The 22,017-nt window shown below is 50.7% G+C and overlaps 1 protein-coding gene across 2 annotated transcripts in view; it reads right to left on the reverse strand.

The window, feature by feature from the left end:
• NBEAL2 (neurobeachin like 2) overlaps nucleotides 1-22,017 on the reverse strand; it is a 142,620-nt gene that overhangs the window by 99,082 nt on the left and 21,521 nt on the right. For both annotated transcript variants that reach the window (XM_072154529.1, XM_072154528.1), the window contains exon 2: nucleotides 3,159-3,247. In XM_072154529.1, the coding sequence (XP_072010630.1) occupies nucleotides 3,159-3,247 (89 nt within the window). The remainder of the gene's footprint in view (nucleotides 1-3,158; nucleotides 3,248-22,017) is intronic.

The following is a 22,017-nucleotide window of genomic DNA, read 5'->3' on the forward strand; positions in this document are numbered from 1 at the left end:
CCATTACATCCCGGGGAGAGGAGACTGTACAGGGGGGATACAATCTATTACTCTCTGTTATCAGCCATTACACCCCTGGGGAGAGGAGACTGTACAGGGGGATACGATCTATTACTCTCTGTTATCAGCCATTACATCCCGGGGAGAGGAGACTGTACAGGGGGGGGATACAAGCTATTACTCTCTGTTATCAGCCATTACATCCCGGGAAGAGGAGACTGTACAGGGGGATACAATCTATTACTCTCTGTTATCAGCCATTACACCCCGGGGAGAGGAGACTGTACAGGGGGGATACAATCTATTACTCTCTGTTATCAGCCATTACACCCCGGGGAGAGGAGACTGTACAGGGGGATACAATCTATTACTCTCTGTTATCAGCCATTACATCCCGGGGAGAGGAGACTGTACAGGGGGGATACAATCTATTACTCTCTGTTATCAGCCATTACACCCCGGGGAGAGGAGACTGTACAGGGGGGAGGATACAATCTATTACTCTCTGTTATCAGCCATTACACCCCGGGGAGAGGAGACTGTACAGGGGGGATACAATCTATTACTCTCTGTTATCAGCCATTACATCCCGGGGAGAGGAGACTGTACAGGGGGGGATACAATCTATTACTCTCTGTTATCAGCCATTACATCCCGGGGAGAGGAGACTGTACAGGGGGGGGGGTACAATCTATTACTCTCTGTTATCAGCCATTACACCCCGGGGAGAGGAGAGTGTACAGGGGGGATACAATCTATTACTCTCTGTTATCAGCCATTACATCCTGGGGAGAGGAGACTGTACAGGGGGGATACAATCTATTACTCTCTGTTATCAGCCATTACATCCCGGGGAGAGGAGACTGTACAGGGGGATACAATCTATTACTCTCTGTTATCAGCCATTACATCCCAGGGAGAGGAGACTGTACAGGGGGGATACAATCTATTACTCTCTGTTATCAGCCATTACATCCCGGGAAGAGGAGACTGTACAGGGGGATACAATCTATTACTCTCTGTTATCAGCCATTACACCCCGGGGAGAGGAGACTGTACAGGGGGGATACAATCTATTACTCTCTGTTATCAGCCATTACATCCCGGGGAGAGGAGACTGTACAGGGGGGGATACAATCTATTACTCTCTGTTATCAGCCATTACATCCCGGGGAGAGGAGACTGTACAGAGGGATACAATCTATTACTCTCTGTTATCAGCCATTACATCCCGGGGAGAGGAGACTGTACAGGGGGGATACAATCTATTACTCTCTGTTATCAGCCATTACACCCCGGGGAGAGGAGACTGTACAGGGGGGGATACAATCTATTACTCTCTGTTATCAGCCATTACATCCCGGGGAGAGGAGACTGTACAGGGGGGGTACAATCTATTACTCTCTGTTATCAGCCATTACATCCCGGGGAGAGGAGACTGTACAGGGGATACAATCTATTACTCTCTGTTATCAGCCATTACATCCCGGGGAGAGGAGACTGTACAGGGGGGGATACAATCTATTACTCTCTGTTATCAGCCATTACATCCCGGGGAGAGGAGACTGTACAGGGGGATACAATCTATTACTCTCTGTTATCAGCCATTACATCCCGGGGAGAGGAGACTGTATAGGGGGGATACAATCTATTACTCTCTGTTATCAGCCATTACATCCCGGGGAGAGGAGACTGTACAGGGGGATACAATCTATTACTCTCTGTTATCAGCCATTACATCCCGGGGAGAGGAGACTGTACAGGGGGGATACAATCTATTACTCTCTGTTATCAGCCAATACATCCCGGGGAGAGGAGACTGTACAGGGGGATACAATCTATTACTCTCTGTTATCAGCCATTACACCCCTGGGGAGAGGAGACTGTACAGGGGGGATACAATCTATTACTCTCTGTTATCAGCCATTACACCCCGGGGAGAGGAGACTGTACAGGGGGGATACAATCTATTACTCTCTGTTATCAGCCATTACATCCTGGGGAGAAGAGACTGTACAGGGGGATACAATCTATTACTCTCTGTTATCAGCCATTACATCCCGGGGAGAGGAGACTGTACAGGGGGGATACAATCTATTACTCTCTGGTATCAGCCATTACACCCCGGGGAGAGGAGACTGTACAGGGGGATACAATCTATTACTCTCTGTTATCAGCCATTACACCCCGGGGAGAGGAGACTGTACAGGGGGGATACAATCTATTACTCTCTGTTATCAGCCATTACATCCCGGGGAGAGGAGACTGTACAGGGGGGGATACAATCTATTACTCTCTGTTATCAGCCATTACACCCCGGGGAGAGGAGACTGTACAGGGGGATACAATCTATTACTCTCTGTTATCAGCCAATACATCCCGGGGAGAGGAGACTGTACAGGGGGATACAATCTATTACTCTCTGTTATCAGCCATTACACCCCTGGGGAGAGGAGACTGTACAGGGGGGATACAATCTATTACTCTCTGTTATCAGCCATTACATCCTGGGGAGAAGAGACTGTACAGGGGGATACAATCTATTACTCTCTGTTATCAGCCATTACATCCCGGGGAGAGGAGACTGTACAGGGGGATACAATCTATTACTCTCTGTTATCAGCCATTACATCCCGGGGAGAGGAGACTGTACAGGGGGGATACAATCTATTACTCTCTGTTATCAGCCATTACACCCCGGGGAGAGGAGACTGTACAGGGGGATACAATCTATTACTCTCTGTTATCAGCCATTACATCCCGGGGAGAGGAGACTGTACAGGGGGGATACAATCTATTACTCTCTGTTATCAGCCATTACACCCCGGGGAGAGGAGACTGTACAGGGGGGATACAATCTATTACTCTCTGTTATCAGCCACTCCATCCCGGGGAGAGGAGACTGTACAGGGGGGGATACAATCTATTACTCTCTGTTATCAGCCATTACACCCCGGGGAGAGGAGACTGTACAGGGGGGGTACAATCTATTACTCTCTGTTATCAGCCATTACATCCCGGGGAGAGGAGACTGTACAGGGGGGATACAATCTATTACTCTCTGTTATCAGCCATTACATCCTGGGGAGAGGAGACTGTACAGGGGGGATACAATCTATTACTCTCTGTTATCAGTCATATCACCCAGCTTTTCTTACCTTCTAGGTTCCAGAGTGTTCACGGTAATGATCTTCTCAAAGTTTGTGACAAAGGCCTCCAACCATTGCTGCAGGTAATTCAGGTCTTTCTGTAAGGAGAAATGATGGAGACGGTGAGGGAAAGGTCTGTTTCTGGATAAAGCTGGATGTGTGGAAATACGGCTGCAGTTACAGATCCTGTAGCTATAACCCAGCTTTTCAAGTCTCCTGAATGATGATGTATGCAGATACAGAGTAGTAGGATTATGGTGTTATGGTCAGAGCTGCCATGCAGGACTTTGGGAAAGCTGGGTGATACCTGTTAGCACTGAGAATGTCAGGTGCAGGATTTGTATCCATCACCTTTGCACTTGATATATATAAATATGATTGTCAGAGCGGATCAGGAGACATCGCCCCAGCATCATGTCTTATACTCTAGTCACACCCAGAGCTGCACTCTCCATTGCTCGGTAGGTTATTGTGGAAGCTCACGTCACATGACTCCTACATTTCTGAGTGTCCAGGGGAACTTTTGGAAGCTGCTCTGGATGTGACCGGAGCAAAAAGCAGAAAAAACTGCAAAACCCGAGCAGCGACCTGCAGAGAGCGGAGGCTTTGAAGCTCCCCAAATGTTCCCGCAGAGAGAACGCGAAAGGCCTCATCCGCGGCTCCCGGCATCGCCGACCGCAGATTAACCCTCCGTGTGCCTGGACGCCATGTACTCTCTGGTGCCAGGAAGTTTCATAGATGGATGTTGTAAGGAGGAAATCCTGCGGAGACCTGGGTCTTACTGCACAGCATTGGATGTCCCATCCCTTGTGCAATATTTCGGGACAGAGGCGCCGGCTCTGACGCCAACTACCTGCGCTGGGCGGACCCATTTACATCCATCGCTCTGCAGAGCTCAGGAATCTTCATGTAAATTATATCTGTTCCTAGGAAAGCTGGGTAAGAACCAATATGGCTGCTGCTCTGGATCAGACCCTGGGAACCCCCACAGGGCTGAGCAGAGCTGCGGTGCAGGAATCTGGTAGAGCTGGGTGACGCTAATGCTAATCCTCAGCCGCTCCTGATCCGTGACCCGGACGCCTCGTCAGCTCTTTTAAAGGTCACAAAATAATTGAATAAGCAGAATCGGGGCAGGTACACGGCTCACCTGCGGCGGCACAGACTACGACATTTCGGGGTGGTATGCATCAACCCCCCGCCCTGTGCACGCACATGAGGGATCAGAACAATAAGAAGGGCTTATTCTGTAAGGGTCACATTTCCAGGGTGCGGTTCCTTTAAGGACTATGTGTATCAAGTGCATGAAAAACAAGCTCCAGGCTGGACACAGAATACAAAATGGCAAGTATGGGTGACGCCCCTGCTGATAAGCCCCTCCCCTGCTTCCACTGCCCCACCCCTGATGAGTGACGACTCTTCCCAAAACAAAAAGAAATCAGCTGCTGCCAAAATCAAAAGAAAGGATGAGAAAAGCTGAAGCACAGGACCACAAAATCTCCACAGACTCCGCCCATGCTGACAAGTCCCGCCCCCGAGGAAACAGGAAATGGGCAGTACAAAAGTAAGTAAAATACAGAAAAGAATGAGATTTTCATTTCAGACAAATATTATAAATGCCGCCCCTGGTTAGCGACAGAGATCGTCACAGAAATACCAAACGATAAGACAAATATTGTGGGTTCAGCCCCCGCTTAATGGCCCAGCGCCTGCACCCCAACAACTACAACCTTAAAGCAGAGAAGCACGAGAACTAAGAATACAGAATAAGAGGATTTTTTTAATTTAAGGAAATGATTGTGGGTTCCGCCCCCGCTAAGAGGCCCCTCCCCTGATCACTGCGCCCGCCCCTCTGCAACAAACATACAACTCTATGAATTCACTGGAAAATCCAAAAAGATGGACGAGAGGATCTGAAGCTCCGGCCCTAAACCTGTCCTCAACATGGAGACTCAGTCCTCAGTGACAGAGACCCCCGACCACACTCCCCCACCCGAGACCACGTCTTCTATCAGCCAGCGGGTCACTGGATCCGGTCTCAGCGCCGGAGCTGTCACCAGCCTCTTATCTCAGAGACACGATCTGTAGATTTTTCCATCTGACAGAAGACGACAAAAGAACATACTAAAAACCTCAGAAACATCCGGAGGCAGCAACACAGCGCATAACCAGTCCTGCTCTCAGCTGAGGGGTTGTTACTATGTGTCCAGGATAGACAATGCTCTGTGAGCTGCACAACCTGGACACCAGACTGATACATTGTAACATCCTGTGTATAACCAGTCCTGCTCTCAGCTGAGGGGTTGTTACTATGTCTCCAGTCTAGACAATGCTCTGTGAGCTGCACAGCGTAGACACCAGACTGATACAATGTAACATCCTGTGCATAACCAGTCCTGCTCTCAGCTGAGGGGTTGTTACTGTGTCCAGTCTAGACAATGCTCTGTGAGCTGCACTGACTGATACAATGTAACATCCGGTACATAGCCAGTCCTGATCCCAGCTGAGGGGTTGTTACTATGTATCCAGTCTAGACAATGCTCTGTGAGCTGCACAACCGGGACACCAGACTGATACAATGTAACATCCTGCGTATAACCAGTCCTGCTCTCAGCTGAGGGTTTGTTACTACGTGTCCAGTCTAGAGATTTTTCTGTGAATTAAACAGCCTAGACTGGACACATAGTAACAGCCCCTCAGCTGGGATCAGGACTGGCTATGTACAGGTTGTTACAATGTATCAGTCTGTGTCCATGCCGTACAGCTCACTGAGTATTGTCTAGACTGGATACATAGTAACAACCCTCAGCTGAGAGCAGGACTGGTTATACGCAGGATGTTACAATGTATCAGTCTATAGTCCAGGCAGTGCAGCTCACAGAGCATTGTTTAGACTGGACACTTAGTAACAACCCCTCAGCTAGGATCAGGATTGGCTATGTAGAGGATGTTACAATGAATCAGTCAGTGCAGCTCACAGAGCATTATCTAGACTAGATACATAGTAACAACCCCTCAGCTGAGAGCAGGACAAGCCATCCTGACTTCTCCTTCTAGATCCAGGACATTCCAAATTCCAAAACTGACTGAATATTCAAAACAGTGAATAGATAAAAGTCTGTGCCCCCTCCTGCGCACCCCCGTGACATTCCCGCCCCACCTCCGTATTTCATTCTCATACCCTGCGGTTGTCAGGCTCAGCGTCACATGACTACTAAGCCCCACCCACTTTACTTGAACCCATTGATCATTTACATGCGATTATTGTGGCACTGATCCCAGACCCTCCACATAATTACACGGATCAGAACCAAAAGAATCTGAAAATGTACAATAACACGATCAGTGTGATGTCCCCCGCTCGCCCGTTACCTGCGCCTCCATCCAGTCCCCGGGCACCCTGGCGGCCATGTTAGACAGCACCATCCCTCCGCACCAGGGGGCCACGAAGAAGTGTCAGCTCTCCTCCCCGACACACTGTACCAAACGCCAGGAAGTGCACAGTCACCGGAGTCAGCGCAACACTTCCTCTGCTATCTGTGCAACAAAACCACGAGAAGTGAGCGCACAACCTGCGCCCCCAGCACCCTGACAACCTGCGCCCCAGCACCCTGACAACCTGCGCCCCCAGCACCCTGACAACCTGCGCCCGCAGCACCCTGACAACCCGCGCCCCCAGCACCCTGACAACCCGCGCCCCCAGCACCCTGACAACCCACGCCCCCAGCACCCTGACAACCCGCGCTCCCAGCACCCTGACAACCCACGCCCCCAGCGCCCTGACAACCCGCGCCCACAGCGCCCTGACAACCTGCGCCCGCAGAACCCCGGACAACCTGCGCCCCAGCACCCTGACAACCTGCGCCCCAGCACCCTGACAACCTGCGCCCCCAGCGCCCTGACAACCTGCGCCCCCAGCACCCTGACAACCTGCGCCCCCAGCGCCCTGACAACCTGCGCCCCCAGCGCCCTGACAACCTGCGCCCCCAGCGCCCTGACAACCTGCGCCCACAGCGCCCTGACAACCTGCGCCCACAGCGCTCTGACAACCTGCGCCCGCAGAACCCCGGACAACCTGCGCCCCAGCACCCTGACAACCCGCGCCCCCAGCACCCTGACAACCTGCGCCCCCAGCACCCTGACAACCTGCGCCTCCAGCACCCTGACAACCCGCGCCCCCAGCACCCTGACAAGCTGCAGCCGCATCAAGTGTTTTATGTGGTTTTACCGAGAAAAATTATCACTCAGGGGGAGCTGTACAGCACTGCAGCGTACAGATATGCGCTAATAGTGCCTGCTCCAGTCACATCCAAAGCTGCACAACCACTAGCAAGGGAAATATACAGATGCTACAAGCACAAAGTGAAATTAGCTGATCATATGCTCCATTCACATCCAAAGCTGCACTCACAATCCTGCTGTAGCAGCTAAAGCTCTATCCGCATTCCTGCTGTTTCATCATGTATTTTCCTCCAGTCACATCCAAAGCTTTACGCTTCTGTTCATTCTGCTGTCACATGATGCTTTATACTCAAGTCACATCCAAAGCTTCAGCCCCAATCCAGTGCAGTGTGAATTCTGCCTAGAATCCTCAGATTTTTCATTTGTTTTACATCTAATTTGTCCACTAGGGGGAGCAGTGGGGAAGCTCCTATCTTGGTGTAATAATCTAACATGTAGAGGAGGTCACATTCTTCAGATTTCGGCCTCCTGGATCATGTGACCTGGACAAAAGCAGAACCGGGCACAAGAATAATAATCATTAATAAGGACGAGGCGACCGCAAGCAGGAGGTGAAGGAGCTCATACTCCAGTCACAACCAAAGCTGTGCTCACAATCCTGCAGATACATTGTGGCTCATACTCCAGTCACAACCAAAGCTGTGCTCACAATCCTGCAGATACAGTATGGCTCATACTCCAGTCACAACCAAAGCTGTGCTCACAATCCTGCAGATACATTATGGCTCATACTCCATTCACAACCAAAGCTGTGCTCACAATCCTGCAGATACATTATGGCTCATACTCCAGTCACAACCAAAGCTGTGCTCACAATCCTGCAGATACATTGTGGCTCATACTCCAGTCACAACCAAAGCTGTGCTCACAATCCTGCAGATACATTATGGCTCATACTCCAGTCACAACCAAAGCTGTGCTCACAATCCTGCAGATACATTGTGGCTCATACTCCAGTCACAACCAAAGCTGTGCTCACAATCCTGCAGATACATTATGGCTCATACTCCAGTCACAGCCAAAGCTGTGCTCACAATCCTGCAGATACATTGTGGCTCATACTCCAGTCACAGCCAAAGCTGTGCTCACAATCCTGCAGATACATTGTGGCTCATACTCCAGTCACTACCAAAGCTGTGCTCACACTATTACACATCTCCGCTTTGATGTCACAATGCATTGTCTTCTGGTAACAAGAAGCATGAACGCAGCTCTGGGTGTGACTGGAGATCAGTAAACAAAGGATTACAAAGTTTCATGTGAAGTATAAGGTGGAAATTATCACATAAAGTCACAACAAAAAACCACAAACCCCAAAATATCAGATCAAAAGGGAAAAAAGAAGCAGAAAAGACAGAAATGAGGCGACACCTGAGCACAGCGAGCAGAGAGCGACAACGCCCGGACCCAGATCCGCAGGGGAGATGATAGAGGAACACAAGGCCAAACCATCCATCATGGGAGGAGCCAGATGACCTCACCATCCATCATGGGAGGAGCCAGGAGATGACCTCACCATCCATCATGGGAGGAGCCAGGAGATGACCTCACCATCCATCATGGGAGGAGCCAGGAGATGACCTCACCATCCATCATGGGAGGAGCCAGGAGATGACCTCACCATCCATCATGGGAGGAGCCAGGAGATGACCTCACCATCCATCATGGGAGGAGCCAGGAGATGACCTCACCATCCATCATGGGAGGAGCCAGGAGATGACCTCACCATCCATCATGGGAGGAGCCAGAAGATGACCTCACCATCCATCATGGGAGGAGCCAGGAGATGACCTCACCATCCATCATGGGAGGAGCCAGAAGATGACCTCACCATCCATCATGGGAGGAGCCAGGAGATGACCTCACCATCCATCCTGGGAGGAGCCAGGAGATGACCTCACCATCCATCATGGGAGGAGCCAAGAGATGACCTCACCATCCATCATGGGAGGAGCCAGAAGATGACCTCACCATCCATCATGGGAGGAGCCAGGAGATGACCTCACCATCCATCATGGGAGGAGCCAGAAGATGACCTCACCATCCATCATGGGAGGAGCCAGGAGATGACCTCACCATCCATCCTGGGAGGAGCCAGGAGATGACCTCACCATCCATCATGGGAGGAGCCAGGATATGACCTCACCATCCATCCTGGGAGGAGCCAGGTGATAACCTCACCATCCATCATGGGAGGAGCCAGGAGATGACCTCACCATCCATCATGGGAGGAGCCAGGAGATGACCTCACCATCCATTATGGGAGGAGCCAGGATATGACCTCACCATCCATCATGGGAGAAGCCAGGTGATAACCTCACCATCCATCATGGGAGGAGCCAAGAGAAGACCTCACCATCCATCATGGGAGGAGCCAGGTGATGACCTCACCACCCATCATGGGAGGAGCCAAGAGATGACCTCACCATCCATCATGGGAGGAGCCAAGAGATGACCTCACCATCCATCATGGGAGGAGCCAATAGATGACCTCACCATCCATCATGGTAGGAGCCACGTAATGACCTCACCATCCATCATGGGAGGAGCCAAGAGATGACCTCACCATCCATCATGGGAGGAGCTAGGAGAAGACCTCACCATCCATCATGGGAGGAGCCAGGTGGTGACCTCACCATCCATCATGGGAGGAGCCAGGAGATGACCTCACCATCCATCATGGGAGGAGCCAGGAGATGACCTCACCATCCATCATGGGAGGAGCCAGGAGATGACCTCACCATCCATCATGGGAGGAGCCAGGAGATGACCTCACCATCCATCATGGGAGGAGCCAGGAGATGACCTCACCATCCATCATGGGAGGAGCCAGGAGATGACCTCACCATCCATCATGGGAGGAGCCAGGATATGACCTCACCATCCATCATGGGAGGAGCCAGGAGATGACCTCACCATCCATCATGGGAGGAGCCAGGAGATGACCTCACCATCCATCATGGGAGGAGCCAGGAGATGACCTCACCATCCATCATGGGAGAAGCCAGGTGATAACCTCACCATCCATCATGGGAGGAGCCAAGAGAAGACCTCACCATCCATCATGGGAGGAGCCAGGTGATGACCTCACCACCCATCATGGGAGGAGCCAAGAGATGACCTCACCATCCATCATGGGAGGAGCCAAGAGATGACCTCACCATCCATCATGGTAGGAGCCACGTAATGACCTCACCATCCATCATGGGAGGAGCCAAGAGATGACCTCACCATCCATCATGGGAGGAGCTAGGAGAAGACCTCACCATCCATCATGGGAGGAGCCAGGAGATGACCTCACTATCCATCATGGGAGGAGCCAGGAGATGACCTCACCATCCATCATGGGAGAAGCCAGGTGATAACCTCACCATCCATCATGGGAGGAGCCAGGTGCTGACCTCACCATCCATCATGGGAGGAGCCAAGATATGACCTCACCATCCATCATGGGAGGAGCCACATGACGACCTCACCATTATAGGAGGAGCCTCGTGATAACCTCACCATCATGGGAGGAGCCATGTTATGACCTCACCATCGTGGGAGGAGCTACATGATAACCTCACCATCCATTTATTGCCATTATCCTACAATCCATCATATTAAAGTAAACTATCCCTTTAAGTGTCCTCAGACAAACTGTGTTACAAGGTGTTTAGTGACCCACCCCCCAGGCAGCACACAGCAGGACCTCCTCCTGGCCCGGTCCTCCCTCCGCCTGGAACCAGTATAAACCTTCCACTTCCTTTATAAACAGTTATTACAATCCGCTCTGCGCTCTGTTTACATTCACGGCTCGGGACGCGACAAAAAGTAAAACACAAAAAACTATAGCATTTCATTTCCAGAAAATTCAGCGGCCGCTCCCGAGATCCGACCCTCCGGCTCATCACGTGATGTACATTTATCTGGAACGTTCCCCCGATCCTGGATCGATAGACTCCATGTCCTGGGCGGAGCTTCCTGCTGTGCTCTCTGCCGCCCCCTCCGGCTCATCACGTGATGTACATTTATCTGGAACGTTCCTCCGATCCTGGATCGATAGACTCCATGTCCTGGGCGGAGCTTCCTGCTGTGCTCATTGCCGCCCCCTCCGGCTCATCACGTGATGTACATTTATCTGGAACGTTCCTCCGATCCTGGATCGATAGACTCCATATCCTGGGCGGAGCTTCCTGCTGTGCTCTCTGCCGCCCCCCTCCGGCTCATCACGTGATGTACATTTATCTGGAACGTTCCTCCGATCCTGGATCGATAGACTCCATATCCTGGGCGGAGCTTCCTGCTGTGCTCACTGCCGCCCCCTCCGGCTCATCACGTGATGTACATTTATCTGGAACGTTCCTCCGATCCTGGATCGATAGACTCCATATCCTGGGCGGAGCTTCCTGCTGTGCTCTCTGCCGCCCCCTCCGGCTCATCACGTGATGTACATTTATCTGGAACGTTCCTCCGATCCTGGATCGATAGACTCCATATCCTGGGCGGAGCTTCCTGCTGTGCTCACTGCCGCCCCCTCCGGCTCATCACGTGATGTACATTTATCTGGAACGTTCCTCCGATCCTGGATCGATAGACTCCATATCCTGGGCGGAGCTTCCTGCTGTGCTCTCTGCCCCCCCCCTCCGGCTCATCACGTGATGTACATTTATCTGGAACGTTCCCCCGATCCTGGATCGATAGACTCCATATCCTGGGCGGAGCTTCCTGCTGTGCTCACTGCCGCCCCCTCCGGCTCATCACGTGATGTACATTTATCTGGAACGTTCCTCCGATCCTGGATCGATAGACTCCATGTCCTGGGCGGAGCTTCCTGCTGTGCTCTCTGCCGCCCCCTCCGGCTCATCACGTGATGTACATTTATCTGGAACGTTCCCCCGATCCTGGATCGATAGACTCCATATCCTGGGCGGAGCTTCCTGCTGTGCTCTCTGCCGCCCCCTCCGGCTCATCACGTGATGTACATTTATCTGGAACGTTCCTCCGATCCTGGATCGATAGACTCCATATCCTGGGCGGAGCTTCCTGCTGTGCTCACTGCCGCCCCCTCCGGCTCATCACGTGATGTACATTTATCTGGAACGTTCCTCCGATCCTGGATCGATAGACTCCGTATCCTGGGCGGAGCTTCCTGCTGTGCTCACTGCCGCCCCCCTCCGGCTCATCACGTGATGTACATTTATCTGGAACGTTCCCCCGATCCTGGATCGATAGACTCCATGTCCTGGGCGGAGCTTCCTGCCGCCCCCTCCGGCTCATCTATGAACTACTAACAGAATTCTAAAAATATTTACATAAAGTTGTTACATTGTCTCTTTGTGAACACGGAATACAGAAAACACGGAATACAGAAAACACGGATCCAGGTAAACGGGACGACAGCCAGGGAATAATAAATGATCTCGGCCCAGACTGAGGCACGAGGCACCGCGCGCCTCACACAATCAGGAGGTCTAGTAATGGCGGCTCTGGTGACACCCGCTGAGGTATGAGCCCAACACATCCAGACATGACGCCGCTTATCTACTGCCCAGAACAGGAAAATCCGGCTCTGGCCCGGGGCGTGCTCCTCCGCCGCTGCAAACTACAAGATCAAGTCAGCCATGACGCCAGGAAGGACAAATCCCTCGCTGGAGGGGTCAGAGGTCGTCACCCAAACATGACCTTACACCTGAGGGGGCAGATGTGTCCAAAGTGCCAAACACAGGTGGAACACGCTCAGCCCAAACCCTCCCCATTCCAGAGAGGTATCATTACACAGCACTCCAGGATCCAACACAGAGAGCACAGCAGTGTGAGGACACCCCCTCCAGTGCACCTGGAGAAGCTTCAATCCTGGAATATAATCCATATATCACAGTCCTGCTGCTACTAACAACATACACAAAGGTCTGATTACACATCTCTCCAGGGACAATAGATAACACTGGCTGCAGAGAGCACAGAGCACAGCAGTGTGAGGTCTGATTACACATCTCTCCAGGGACAATACATAACACTGGCTGCAGAGAGCACAGAGCACAGCAGTGTGAGGTCTGATTACACATCTCTCCAGGGACAATACATAACACTGGCTGCAGAGAGCACAGAGCACAGCAGTGTGAGGTCTGATTACACATCTCTCCAGGGACAATACATAACACTGGCTGCAGAGAGCACAGAGCACAGCAGTGTGAGGTCTGATTACACATCTCTCCAGGGACAGTACATAACACTGGCTGCAGAGAGAACAGAGCACAGCAGTGTGAGGTCTGATTACACATCTCTCCAGGGACAATACATAACACTGGCTGCAGAGAGCACAGAGCACAGCAGTGTGAGGTCTGATTACACATCTTTCCAGGGATAATACATAACACTGGCTGCAGAGAGCACAGAGCACAGCAGTGTGAGGTATGATTACATATCTCTCCAGGGACAATACATAACACTGGCTGCAGAGAGCACAGAGCACAGCAGTGTGAGTTCTGATTAAACATCTCTCCAGGGACAATACATAACACTGGCTGCAGAGAGCACAGAGCACATCAGTGTGAGGTCTGATTACACATCTCTCCAGGGACAATACATAACACTGGCTGCAGAGAGCACAGAGCACAGCAGTGTGAGGTCTGATTACACATCTCTCCAGGGACAGTACATATCACTGGCTACAGAGAGCACAGAGCACAGCAGTGTGAGGTCTGATTACACATCTCTCCAGGGACAGTACATATCACTGGCTACAGAGAGCACAGAGCACAGCAGTGTGAGGTCTGATTACACATCTCTCCAGGGACAATACATAACACTGGCTGCAGAGAGCACAGAGCACAGCAGTGTGAGGTCTGATTACACATCTCTCCAGGGACAATACATAACACTGGCTGCAAAGAGCACAGAGCACAGCAGTGTGAGGTGTGATTACACATCTCTCCATGGACAATACATAACACTGGCTGCAGAGAGCACAGAGCACAGCAGTGTGAGGTCTGATTACACATCTCTCCAGGGACAATACATAACACTGGCTGCAGAGAGCACAGAGCACAGCAGTGTGAGGTCTGATTACACATCTCTCCAGGGACAATACATAACACTGGCTGCAGAGAGCACATAGCACAGCAGTGTGAGGTCTGATTACACATCTCTCCAGGGACAGTACATAACACTGGCTGCAGAGAGCACAGAGCACAGCAGTGTGAGGTCTGATTACACATCTCTCCAGGGACAATACATAACACTGGCTGCAGAGAGCACAGAGCACAGCAGTGTGAGGTCTGATTACACATCTCTCCAGGGACAATACATAACACTGGCTGCAGAGAGCACAGAGCACAGCAGTGTGAGGTCTGATTACACATCTCTCCAGGGACAATACATAACACTGGCTGCAGAGAGCACAGAGCACAGCAGGGACTCATATAGAATATTTTTTGGGGGGGTTTCCTGATAAAGGACGGGGAGACCACACATTCATTATACGTCTGATTTCTAGATGACTGTTGTCAGGACGGGTTATTCTCAGGATCAGAAGGGGAGAATGATGCGGAGATGCCCTGTGCCCGCTCCTCAGCTATTGTGTCTTATCTAAAACTCAGCTTTCCCAAAAGCCTGGCCCTGAATGACCGAGCAATGTGACTATACCTCCCTATACCTTCCTATACACAGGTGGACCACAGTCGGCCTACTCCTATTAACCCTACTTTCCAAGGATCAGATAAAAAAAGAACTTCATTAGGGGTAGTGTTAGTATCTTAGAAAGCTATACGTCAGCTTTACTATGGATCAGGATATTAGGAAAGCTGGGTGTCAGGGCTAACAAGCGCAATTGTAAAGAAATAGAGGTCAGATCAATGTATATGCACTAGCTCCGACCCCTGCGACAATGATCTCATCAGAACTCCATGACACATTGTGACGAGTGGTACATTCTGGCCTGTGAATGGTTAAGTCTAATATTAGGACAAGGGATGTTAACCCTGCGGCTCCTGCAGCTTATCGCCTGCTCTGAAGCCGTGACTTTCCCACTTGTCCTTAATGTAGGGGCGGCCTCAAAATCGTGAATTATGGACCTAAAAAATGGGCGCTATCAAAGTGGAATAAGAGGAGGAGAGTAATCTATAACACCTGCTGCCCCAACACACAAATCTCTAGCATCACAGCCCTACACCCAGCGACATCATCACCAATCTGTGACATAACAGCCCTGCACCCAGCGAGATCATCACCAATCTGTGACATCACAGCCCTGCACCCAGCGACATCATCACCAATCTGTGACATCACAGCCCTGCACCCAGTGACATCATCACCAATCTGTGACATCACAGCCCTGCACCCAGCGAGATCATCACCAATCTGTGACATCACAGCCCTGCACCCAGCGACATCATCACCAATCTGTGACATCACAGCCCTGCACCCAGTGACATCATCACCAATCTGTGACATCACAGCCCTGCACCCAGCGACATCATCACTAATCTGTGACATCACAGCCCAGCACCCAGCGACATCATCACCAATCTGTGACATCACAGCCCAGCACCCAGCGACATCATCACCAATCTGTGACATCACAGCCCAGCACCCAGCGACATCATCACCAATCTGTGACATAACAGCCCTGCACCCAGCGAGATCATCACCAATCTGTGACATCACAGCCCTGCACCCAGCGACATCATCACCAATCTGTGACATCACAGCCCTGCACCCAGTGACATCATCACCAATCTGTGACATCACAGCCCTGCACCCAGCGACATCATCACCAATCTGTGACATCACAGCCCAGCACCCAGCGACATCATCACCAATCTGTGACATCACAGCCCAGCACCCAGCGACATCATCACCAATCTGTGACATCACAGCCCAGCACCCAGCGACATCATCACCAATCTGTGACATCACAGCCCAGCACCCAGCGACATCATCACCAATCTGTGACATCACAGCCCTGCACCCAGCGACATCATCACCAATCTGTGACATCACAGCCCTGCACCCAGCGACATCATCACCAATCTGTGACATAACAGCCCTGCACCCAGCGACATCATCACCAATCTGTGACATAACAGCCCTGCACCCAGCGAGATCATCACCAATCTGTGACATAACAGCCCAGCACCCAGTGACATCATCACCAATCTGTGACATCACAGCCCAGCACCCAGCGACATCATCACCAATCTGTGACATCACAGCCCTGCACCCAGCGACATCATCACCAATCTGTGACATCACAGCTGCTGCGGTTACATGTAGATGGCGTCCATATTATACCCAGAATCAGACAATGGACCGTATCCCCTCCCTCTAGGGCAACATGGTCATCATATACCTGTAGGCACCTGGGGTCATCTCACTCCTGTCCATCACAGGAAGAGAGTGTGACCCTATGACAGTGATGGCGAACCTTTTACAGACCGAGTGCCCAAGCTACAACTAAAATCCACTTAATTACTGTGAAGTGCCAACACAGCAATTTAAGGAGTAACTTAATGCTATCTGTTCTTCCTCAATTCTTCCTGAGGCCACCAATACAGTTGAAAGAAGGGCAAATGCAGACTCTCATTGTAGCTTCTCTCTGGGGTCTCTCTGTAGAATGAGAATGGTGGGTCCAGCAGGGGGACCTCCAAAGACATTGCAGTTCTGTCAACAGCCTCTCACTTTTCTCGCAGTTACAAACAGCCAATGAAATGTCGCTTTAAAACAGTATCTCTTAAGTTGCCGGAGACTGCAGGATTTGGTCCTATATGGTAAACTCTGTCCTGAGGTGATGGTCTGAGTGACCACAGAAATGGCTCTGAGTGCCACCTCTGGCACCCGTGCCATAGGTTCGCCACCACTGCCCTATGACAACTCTGGCTGGCAGTCAATCCCAGCCAGGGATAGCGCCCCCTTGAGGATGTAGCTAACCTTACAATAAATATAACTGCCGCACAGGATCAGGAACAGATGGAGCAGGAGATATTGTCCTCCAGCAGCACAGACAATGAGACTTTGTGAACCTCCAGTTTCCGCTTAGGAATCTGCTGAAGATAATGACATAAGTGAGGGGTTAATAATCTAAATATTAAGGTTATTGTCACTATTTATATAAATAATTTATCCAAGAATGCGAGTTACATCCTGTAGTTACAGAGCTGCACTCACTATTCTGCTGCTGGTGCAGTCACTGTGTACATACATGACATTACTTATCCTGTACTGATCCTGAGTTACATCCTGTATTATACCCCAGAGCTGCACTCACTATTCTGCTGCTGGTGCAGTCACTGTGTACATACATGACATTACTTATCCTGTACTGATCCTGAGTTACATCCTGTATTATACTCCAGAGCTGCACTCACTATTCTGCTGCTGGTGCAGTCACTGTGTACATACATGACATTACTTACCCTGTACTGATCCTGAGTTACATCCTGTATTATACCCCAGAGCTACACTCACTATTCTGCTGGTGGTGCAGTCACTGTGTACATACATGACATTACTTATCCTGTACTGATCCTGAGTTACATCCTGTATTATACTCCAGAGCTGCACTCACTATTCTGCTGCTGGTGCAGTCACTGTGTACATACATGACATTACTTATCCTGTACTGATCCTGAGTTACATCCTGTATTATACTCCAGAGCTGCACTCACTATTCTGCTGCTGGTGCAGTCACTGTGTACATACATGACATTACTTATCCTGTACTGATCCTGAGTTACATCCTGTATTATACCCCAGAGCTGCACTCACTATTCTGCTGCTGGTGCAGTCACTGTGTACATACATGACATTACTTATCCTGTACTGATCCTGAGTTACATCCTGTATTATACCCAGAGCTGCACTCACTATTCTGCTGCTGGTGCAGTCACTGTGTATATACATGACATTACTGATCCTGCAGCAGTTTTTGTTACAGTGTATCGTTGCAGTAGTAGACATGTGTGGTTGTGGTGTGGGGGCCGGGTGTCTGTTGCTGTAGTGATGTAGTCAGAGGAAATGGTCACTTCCTTCCCGGGTAGTAACCTTAGAGCTGATATGACCCGGGGTGGGCTCTGGGCACACGCTGGCCGCTCTGGCACCGCATCAGCTATACCTGTGCCAATCCAATGCAGGTGCTACGGGCTATCTGGGAATACTGGGAGTTGTAGTTCTGCTTAAAGTGATAAGAGGATCAAAATGCTGCAAAATCTTATAGACAGGTGAAGTAACCTGGACTGGAGCTAGATCCGGCCTAAATGCAACTGTAACAAAACCTCAGCTGAGAGCAACACTAGCTGTTACAGGTTTCTACAATGTATCAGTGTGTAAGTCCAGGCTCCCAGGTCATAGTCTAGACTGGATACAATTGTAACAAACTGTCAGCTGAGAGCAAGAATAACTCGGTGAAGGTCTGTTACAATGTATCAATCTCTAGTCCAGACCTTTTAGCTTACACAGTAATGACTATGCACAGGCTGCAGACAGTACAGAGATCTGAGCTGAGGGTTTGTTACTATTGTCTCCAGTGTAAGCTGCACAGCCTGGAGCCTGGATGGATAGTGACAGATTCTGGCTGGGGTCACACCGGTGTTTATAGGGGGATCCCAGACCTATATGGCCACCGGTCACTGGGTATGAGGGTGGCACCTGGTCACGTGTCCCGCTGAGGGTCCAGGCCACGGAGTCTGTTTATGGAGGATTACACATTCCGTAGACATGAGCACCTGGAAACCAAGGATGCAGAGCACTACAACTCCCATTAGGCTCAGAGGCTCCGATCCCCGCCATGACGGGTCCTCTTATCACACAGCTCCCTGCTCAGAGGATAGAGGATAGTATGCTGATGAGTAGAGGTGCAGCCTCTCTAGTACCTGGTGACCTGTATACAGGGGGCTATGCTCAGAGGATAGAGGATAGTATGCTGATGAGTAGAGGTGCAGCCTCTCTAGTACCTGGTGACCTGTATACAGGGGGCTATGCTCAGAGGATAGAGGATAGTATGCTGATGAGTAGAGGTGCAGCCTCTCTAGTACCTGGTGACCTGTATACAGGGGGCTATGCTCAGAGGATAGAGGATAGTATGCTGATGAGTAGAGGTGCAGCCTCTCTAGTACCTGGTGACCTGTATACAGGGGGCTATGCTCAGAGGATAGAGGATAGTATGCTGATGAGTAGAGGTGCAGACTCTCTAGTACCTGGTGACCTGTATACAGGGGGCTATGCTCAGAGGATAGAGGATAGTATGCTGATGAGTAGAGGTGCAGCCTCTCTAGTACCTGGTGACCTGTATACAGGGGGCTATGCTCAGAGGATAGAGGATAGTATGCTGATGAGTAGAGGTGCAGCCTCTCTAGTACCCGGTTACCTGTATACAGGGGGCTATGCTCAGAGGATAGAGGATAGTATGCTGATGAGTAGAGGTGCAGCCTCTCTAGTACCCGGTGACCTGTATACAGGGGGCTATGCTCAGAGGATAGAGGATAGTATGCTGATGAGTAGAGGTGCAGCCTCTCTAGTACCTGGTGACCTGTATACAGGGGGCTATGCTCAGAGGATAGAGGAAAGTATGCTGATGAGTAGAGGTGCAGCCTCTCTAGTACCTGGTGACCTGTATACAGGGGGCTATGCTCAGAGGATAGAGGATAGTATGCTGATGAGTAGAGGTGCAGCCTCTCTAGTACCTGGTGACCTGTATACAGGGGGCTATGCTCAGAGGATAGAGGATAGTATGCAGATGAGTAGAGGTGCAGCCTCTCTAGTACCTGGTGACCTGTATACAGGGGGCTATGCTCAGAGGATAGAGGATAGTATGCTGATGGGTAGAGGTGCAGCCTCTCTAGTACCTGGTGATGTGTATACAGGGGGCTATGCTCAGAGGATAGAGGATAGTATGCTGATGAGTAGAGGTGCAGCCTCTCTAGTACCCGGTGACCTGTATACAGGGGGCTATGCTCAGAGGATAGAGGATAGTATGCTGATGAGTAGAGGTGCAGCCTCTCTAGTACCTGGTGACCTGTATACAGGGGGCTATGCTCAGAGGATAGAGGATAGTATGCTGATGGGTAGAGGTGCAGCCTCTCTAGTACCTGGTGACCTGTATACAGGGGGCTATGCTCAGAGGATAGAGGATAGTATGCTGATGAGTAGAGGTGCAGCCTCTCTAGTACCTGGTGACCTGTATACAGGGGGCTATGCTCAGAGGATAGAGGATAGTATGCTGATGAGTAGAGGTGCAGCCTCTCTAGTACCTGGTGACCTGTATACAGGGGGCTATGCTCAGAGGATAGAGGATAGTATGCTGATGAGTAGAGGTGCAGCCTCTCTAGTACCTGGTGACCTGTATACAGGGGGCTATGCTCAGAGGATAGAGGATAGTATGCTGATGAGTAGAGGTGCAGCCTCTCTAGTACCTGGTGACCTGTATACAGGGGCTATGCTCAGAGGATAGAGGATAGTATGCTGATGAGTAGAGGTGAAGCCTCTCTAGTACCTGGTGACCTGTATACAGGGGCTATGCTCAGAGGATAGAGGATAGTATGCTGATGGGTAGAGGTGCACCCTCTCTAGTACCTGGTGACCTGTATACAGGGGGCTATGCTCAGAGGATAGAGGATAGTATGCTGATGAGTAGAGATGCAGCCTCTCTAGTACCTGGTGACCTGTATACGGGGGGCTATGCTCAGAGGATAGAGGATAGTATGCTGATGAGTAGAGATGCAGCCTCTCTAGTACCTGGTGCTCTGTATACAGGGGGCTATGCTCAGAGGATAGAGGATAGTATGCTGATGGGTAGAGGTGCAGCCTCTCTAGTACCTGGTGACCTGTATACAGGGGGCTATGCTCAGAGGATAGAGGATAGTATGCTGATGAGTAGAGGTGCAGCCTCTCTAGTACCTGGTGCCCTGTATACAGGGGGCTATGCTCAGAGGATAGAGGATAGTATGCTGATGAGTAGAGGTGCAGCCTCTCTAGTACCCGGTGACCTGTATACAGGGGGCTATGCTCAGAGGATAGAGGATAGTATGCTGATGAGTAGAGGTGCAGCCTCTCTAGTACCTGGTGCTCTGTATACAGGGGGCTATGCTCAGAGGATAGAGGATAGTATGCTGATGAGTAGAGGTGCAGCCTCTCTAGTACCTGGTGCTCTGTATACAGGGGGCTATGCTCAGAGGATAGAGGATAGTATGCTGATGAGTAGAGGTGCAGCCTCTCTAGTACCCGGTGACCTGTATACAGGGGGCTATGCTCAGAGGATAGAGGATAGTATGCTGATGAGTAGAGGTGCAGCCTCTCTAGTACCTGGTGACCTGTATACAGGGGGCTATGCTCAGAGGATAGAGGATAGTATGCTGATGAGTAGAGATGCAGCCTCTCTAGTACCTGGTGACCTGTATACAGGGGGCTATGCTCAGAGGATAGAGGATAGTATGCTGATGAGTAGAGGTGCAGCCTCTCTAGTACCTGGTGACCTGTATACAGGGGGCTATGCTCAGAGGATAGAGGATAGTATGCTGATGAGTAGAGATGCAGCCTCTCTAGTACCTGGTGACCTGTATACAGGGGGCTATGCTCAGAGGATAGAGGATAGTATGCTGATGAGTAGAGGTGCAGCCTCTCTAGTACCTGGTAACCTGTATACAGGGGGCTA

This window comes from Engystomops pustulosus, chromosome 5 (assembly GCF_040894005.1).
Source record: "Engystomops pustulosus chromosome 5, aEngPut4.maternal, whole genome shotgun sequence".
Classification (NCBI taxonomy): domain Eukaryota; kingdom Metazoa; phylum Chordata; class Amphibia; order Anura; family Leptodactylidae; genus Engystomops; species Engystomops pustulosus.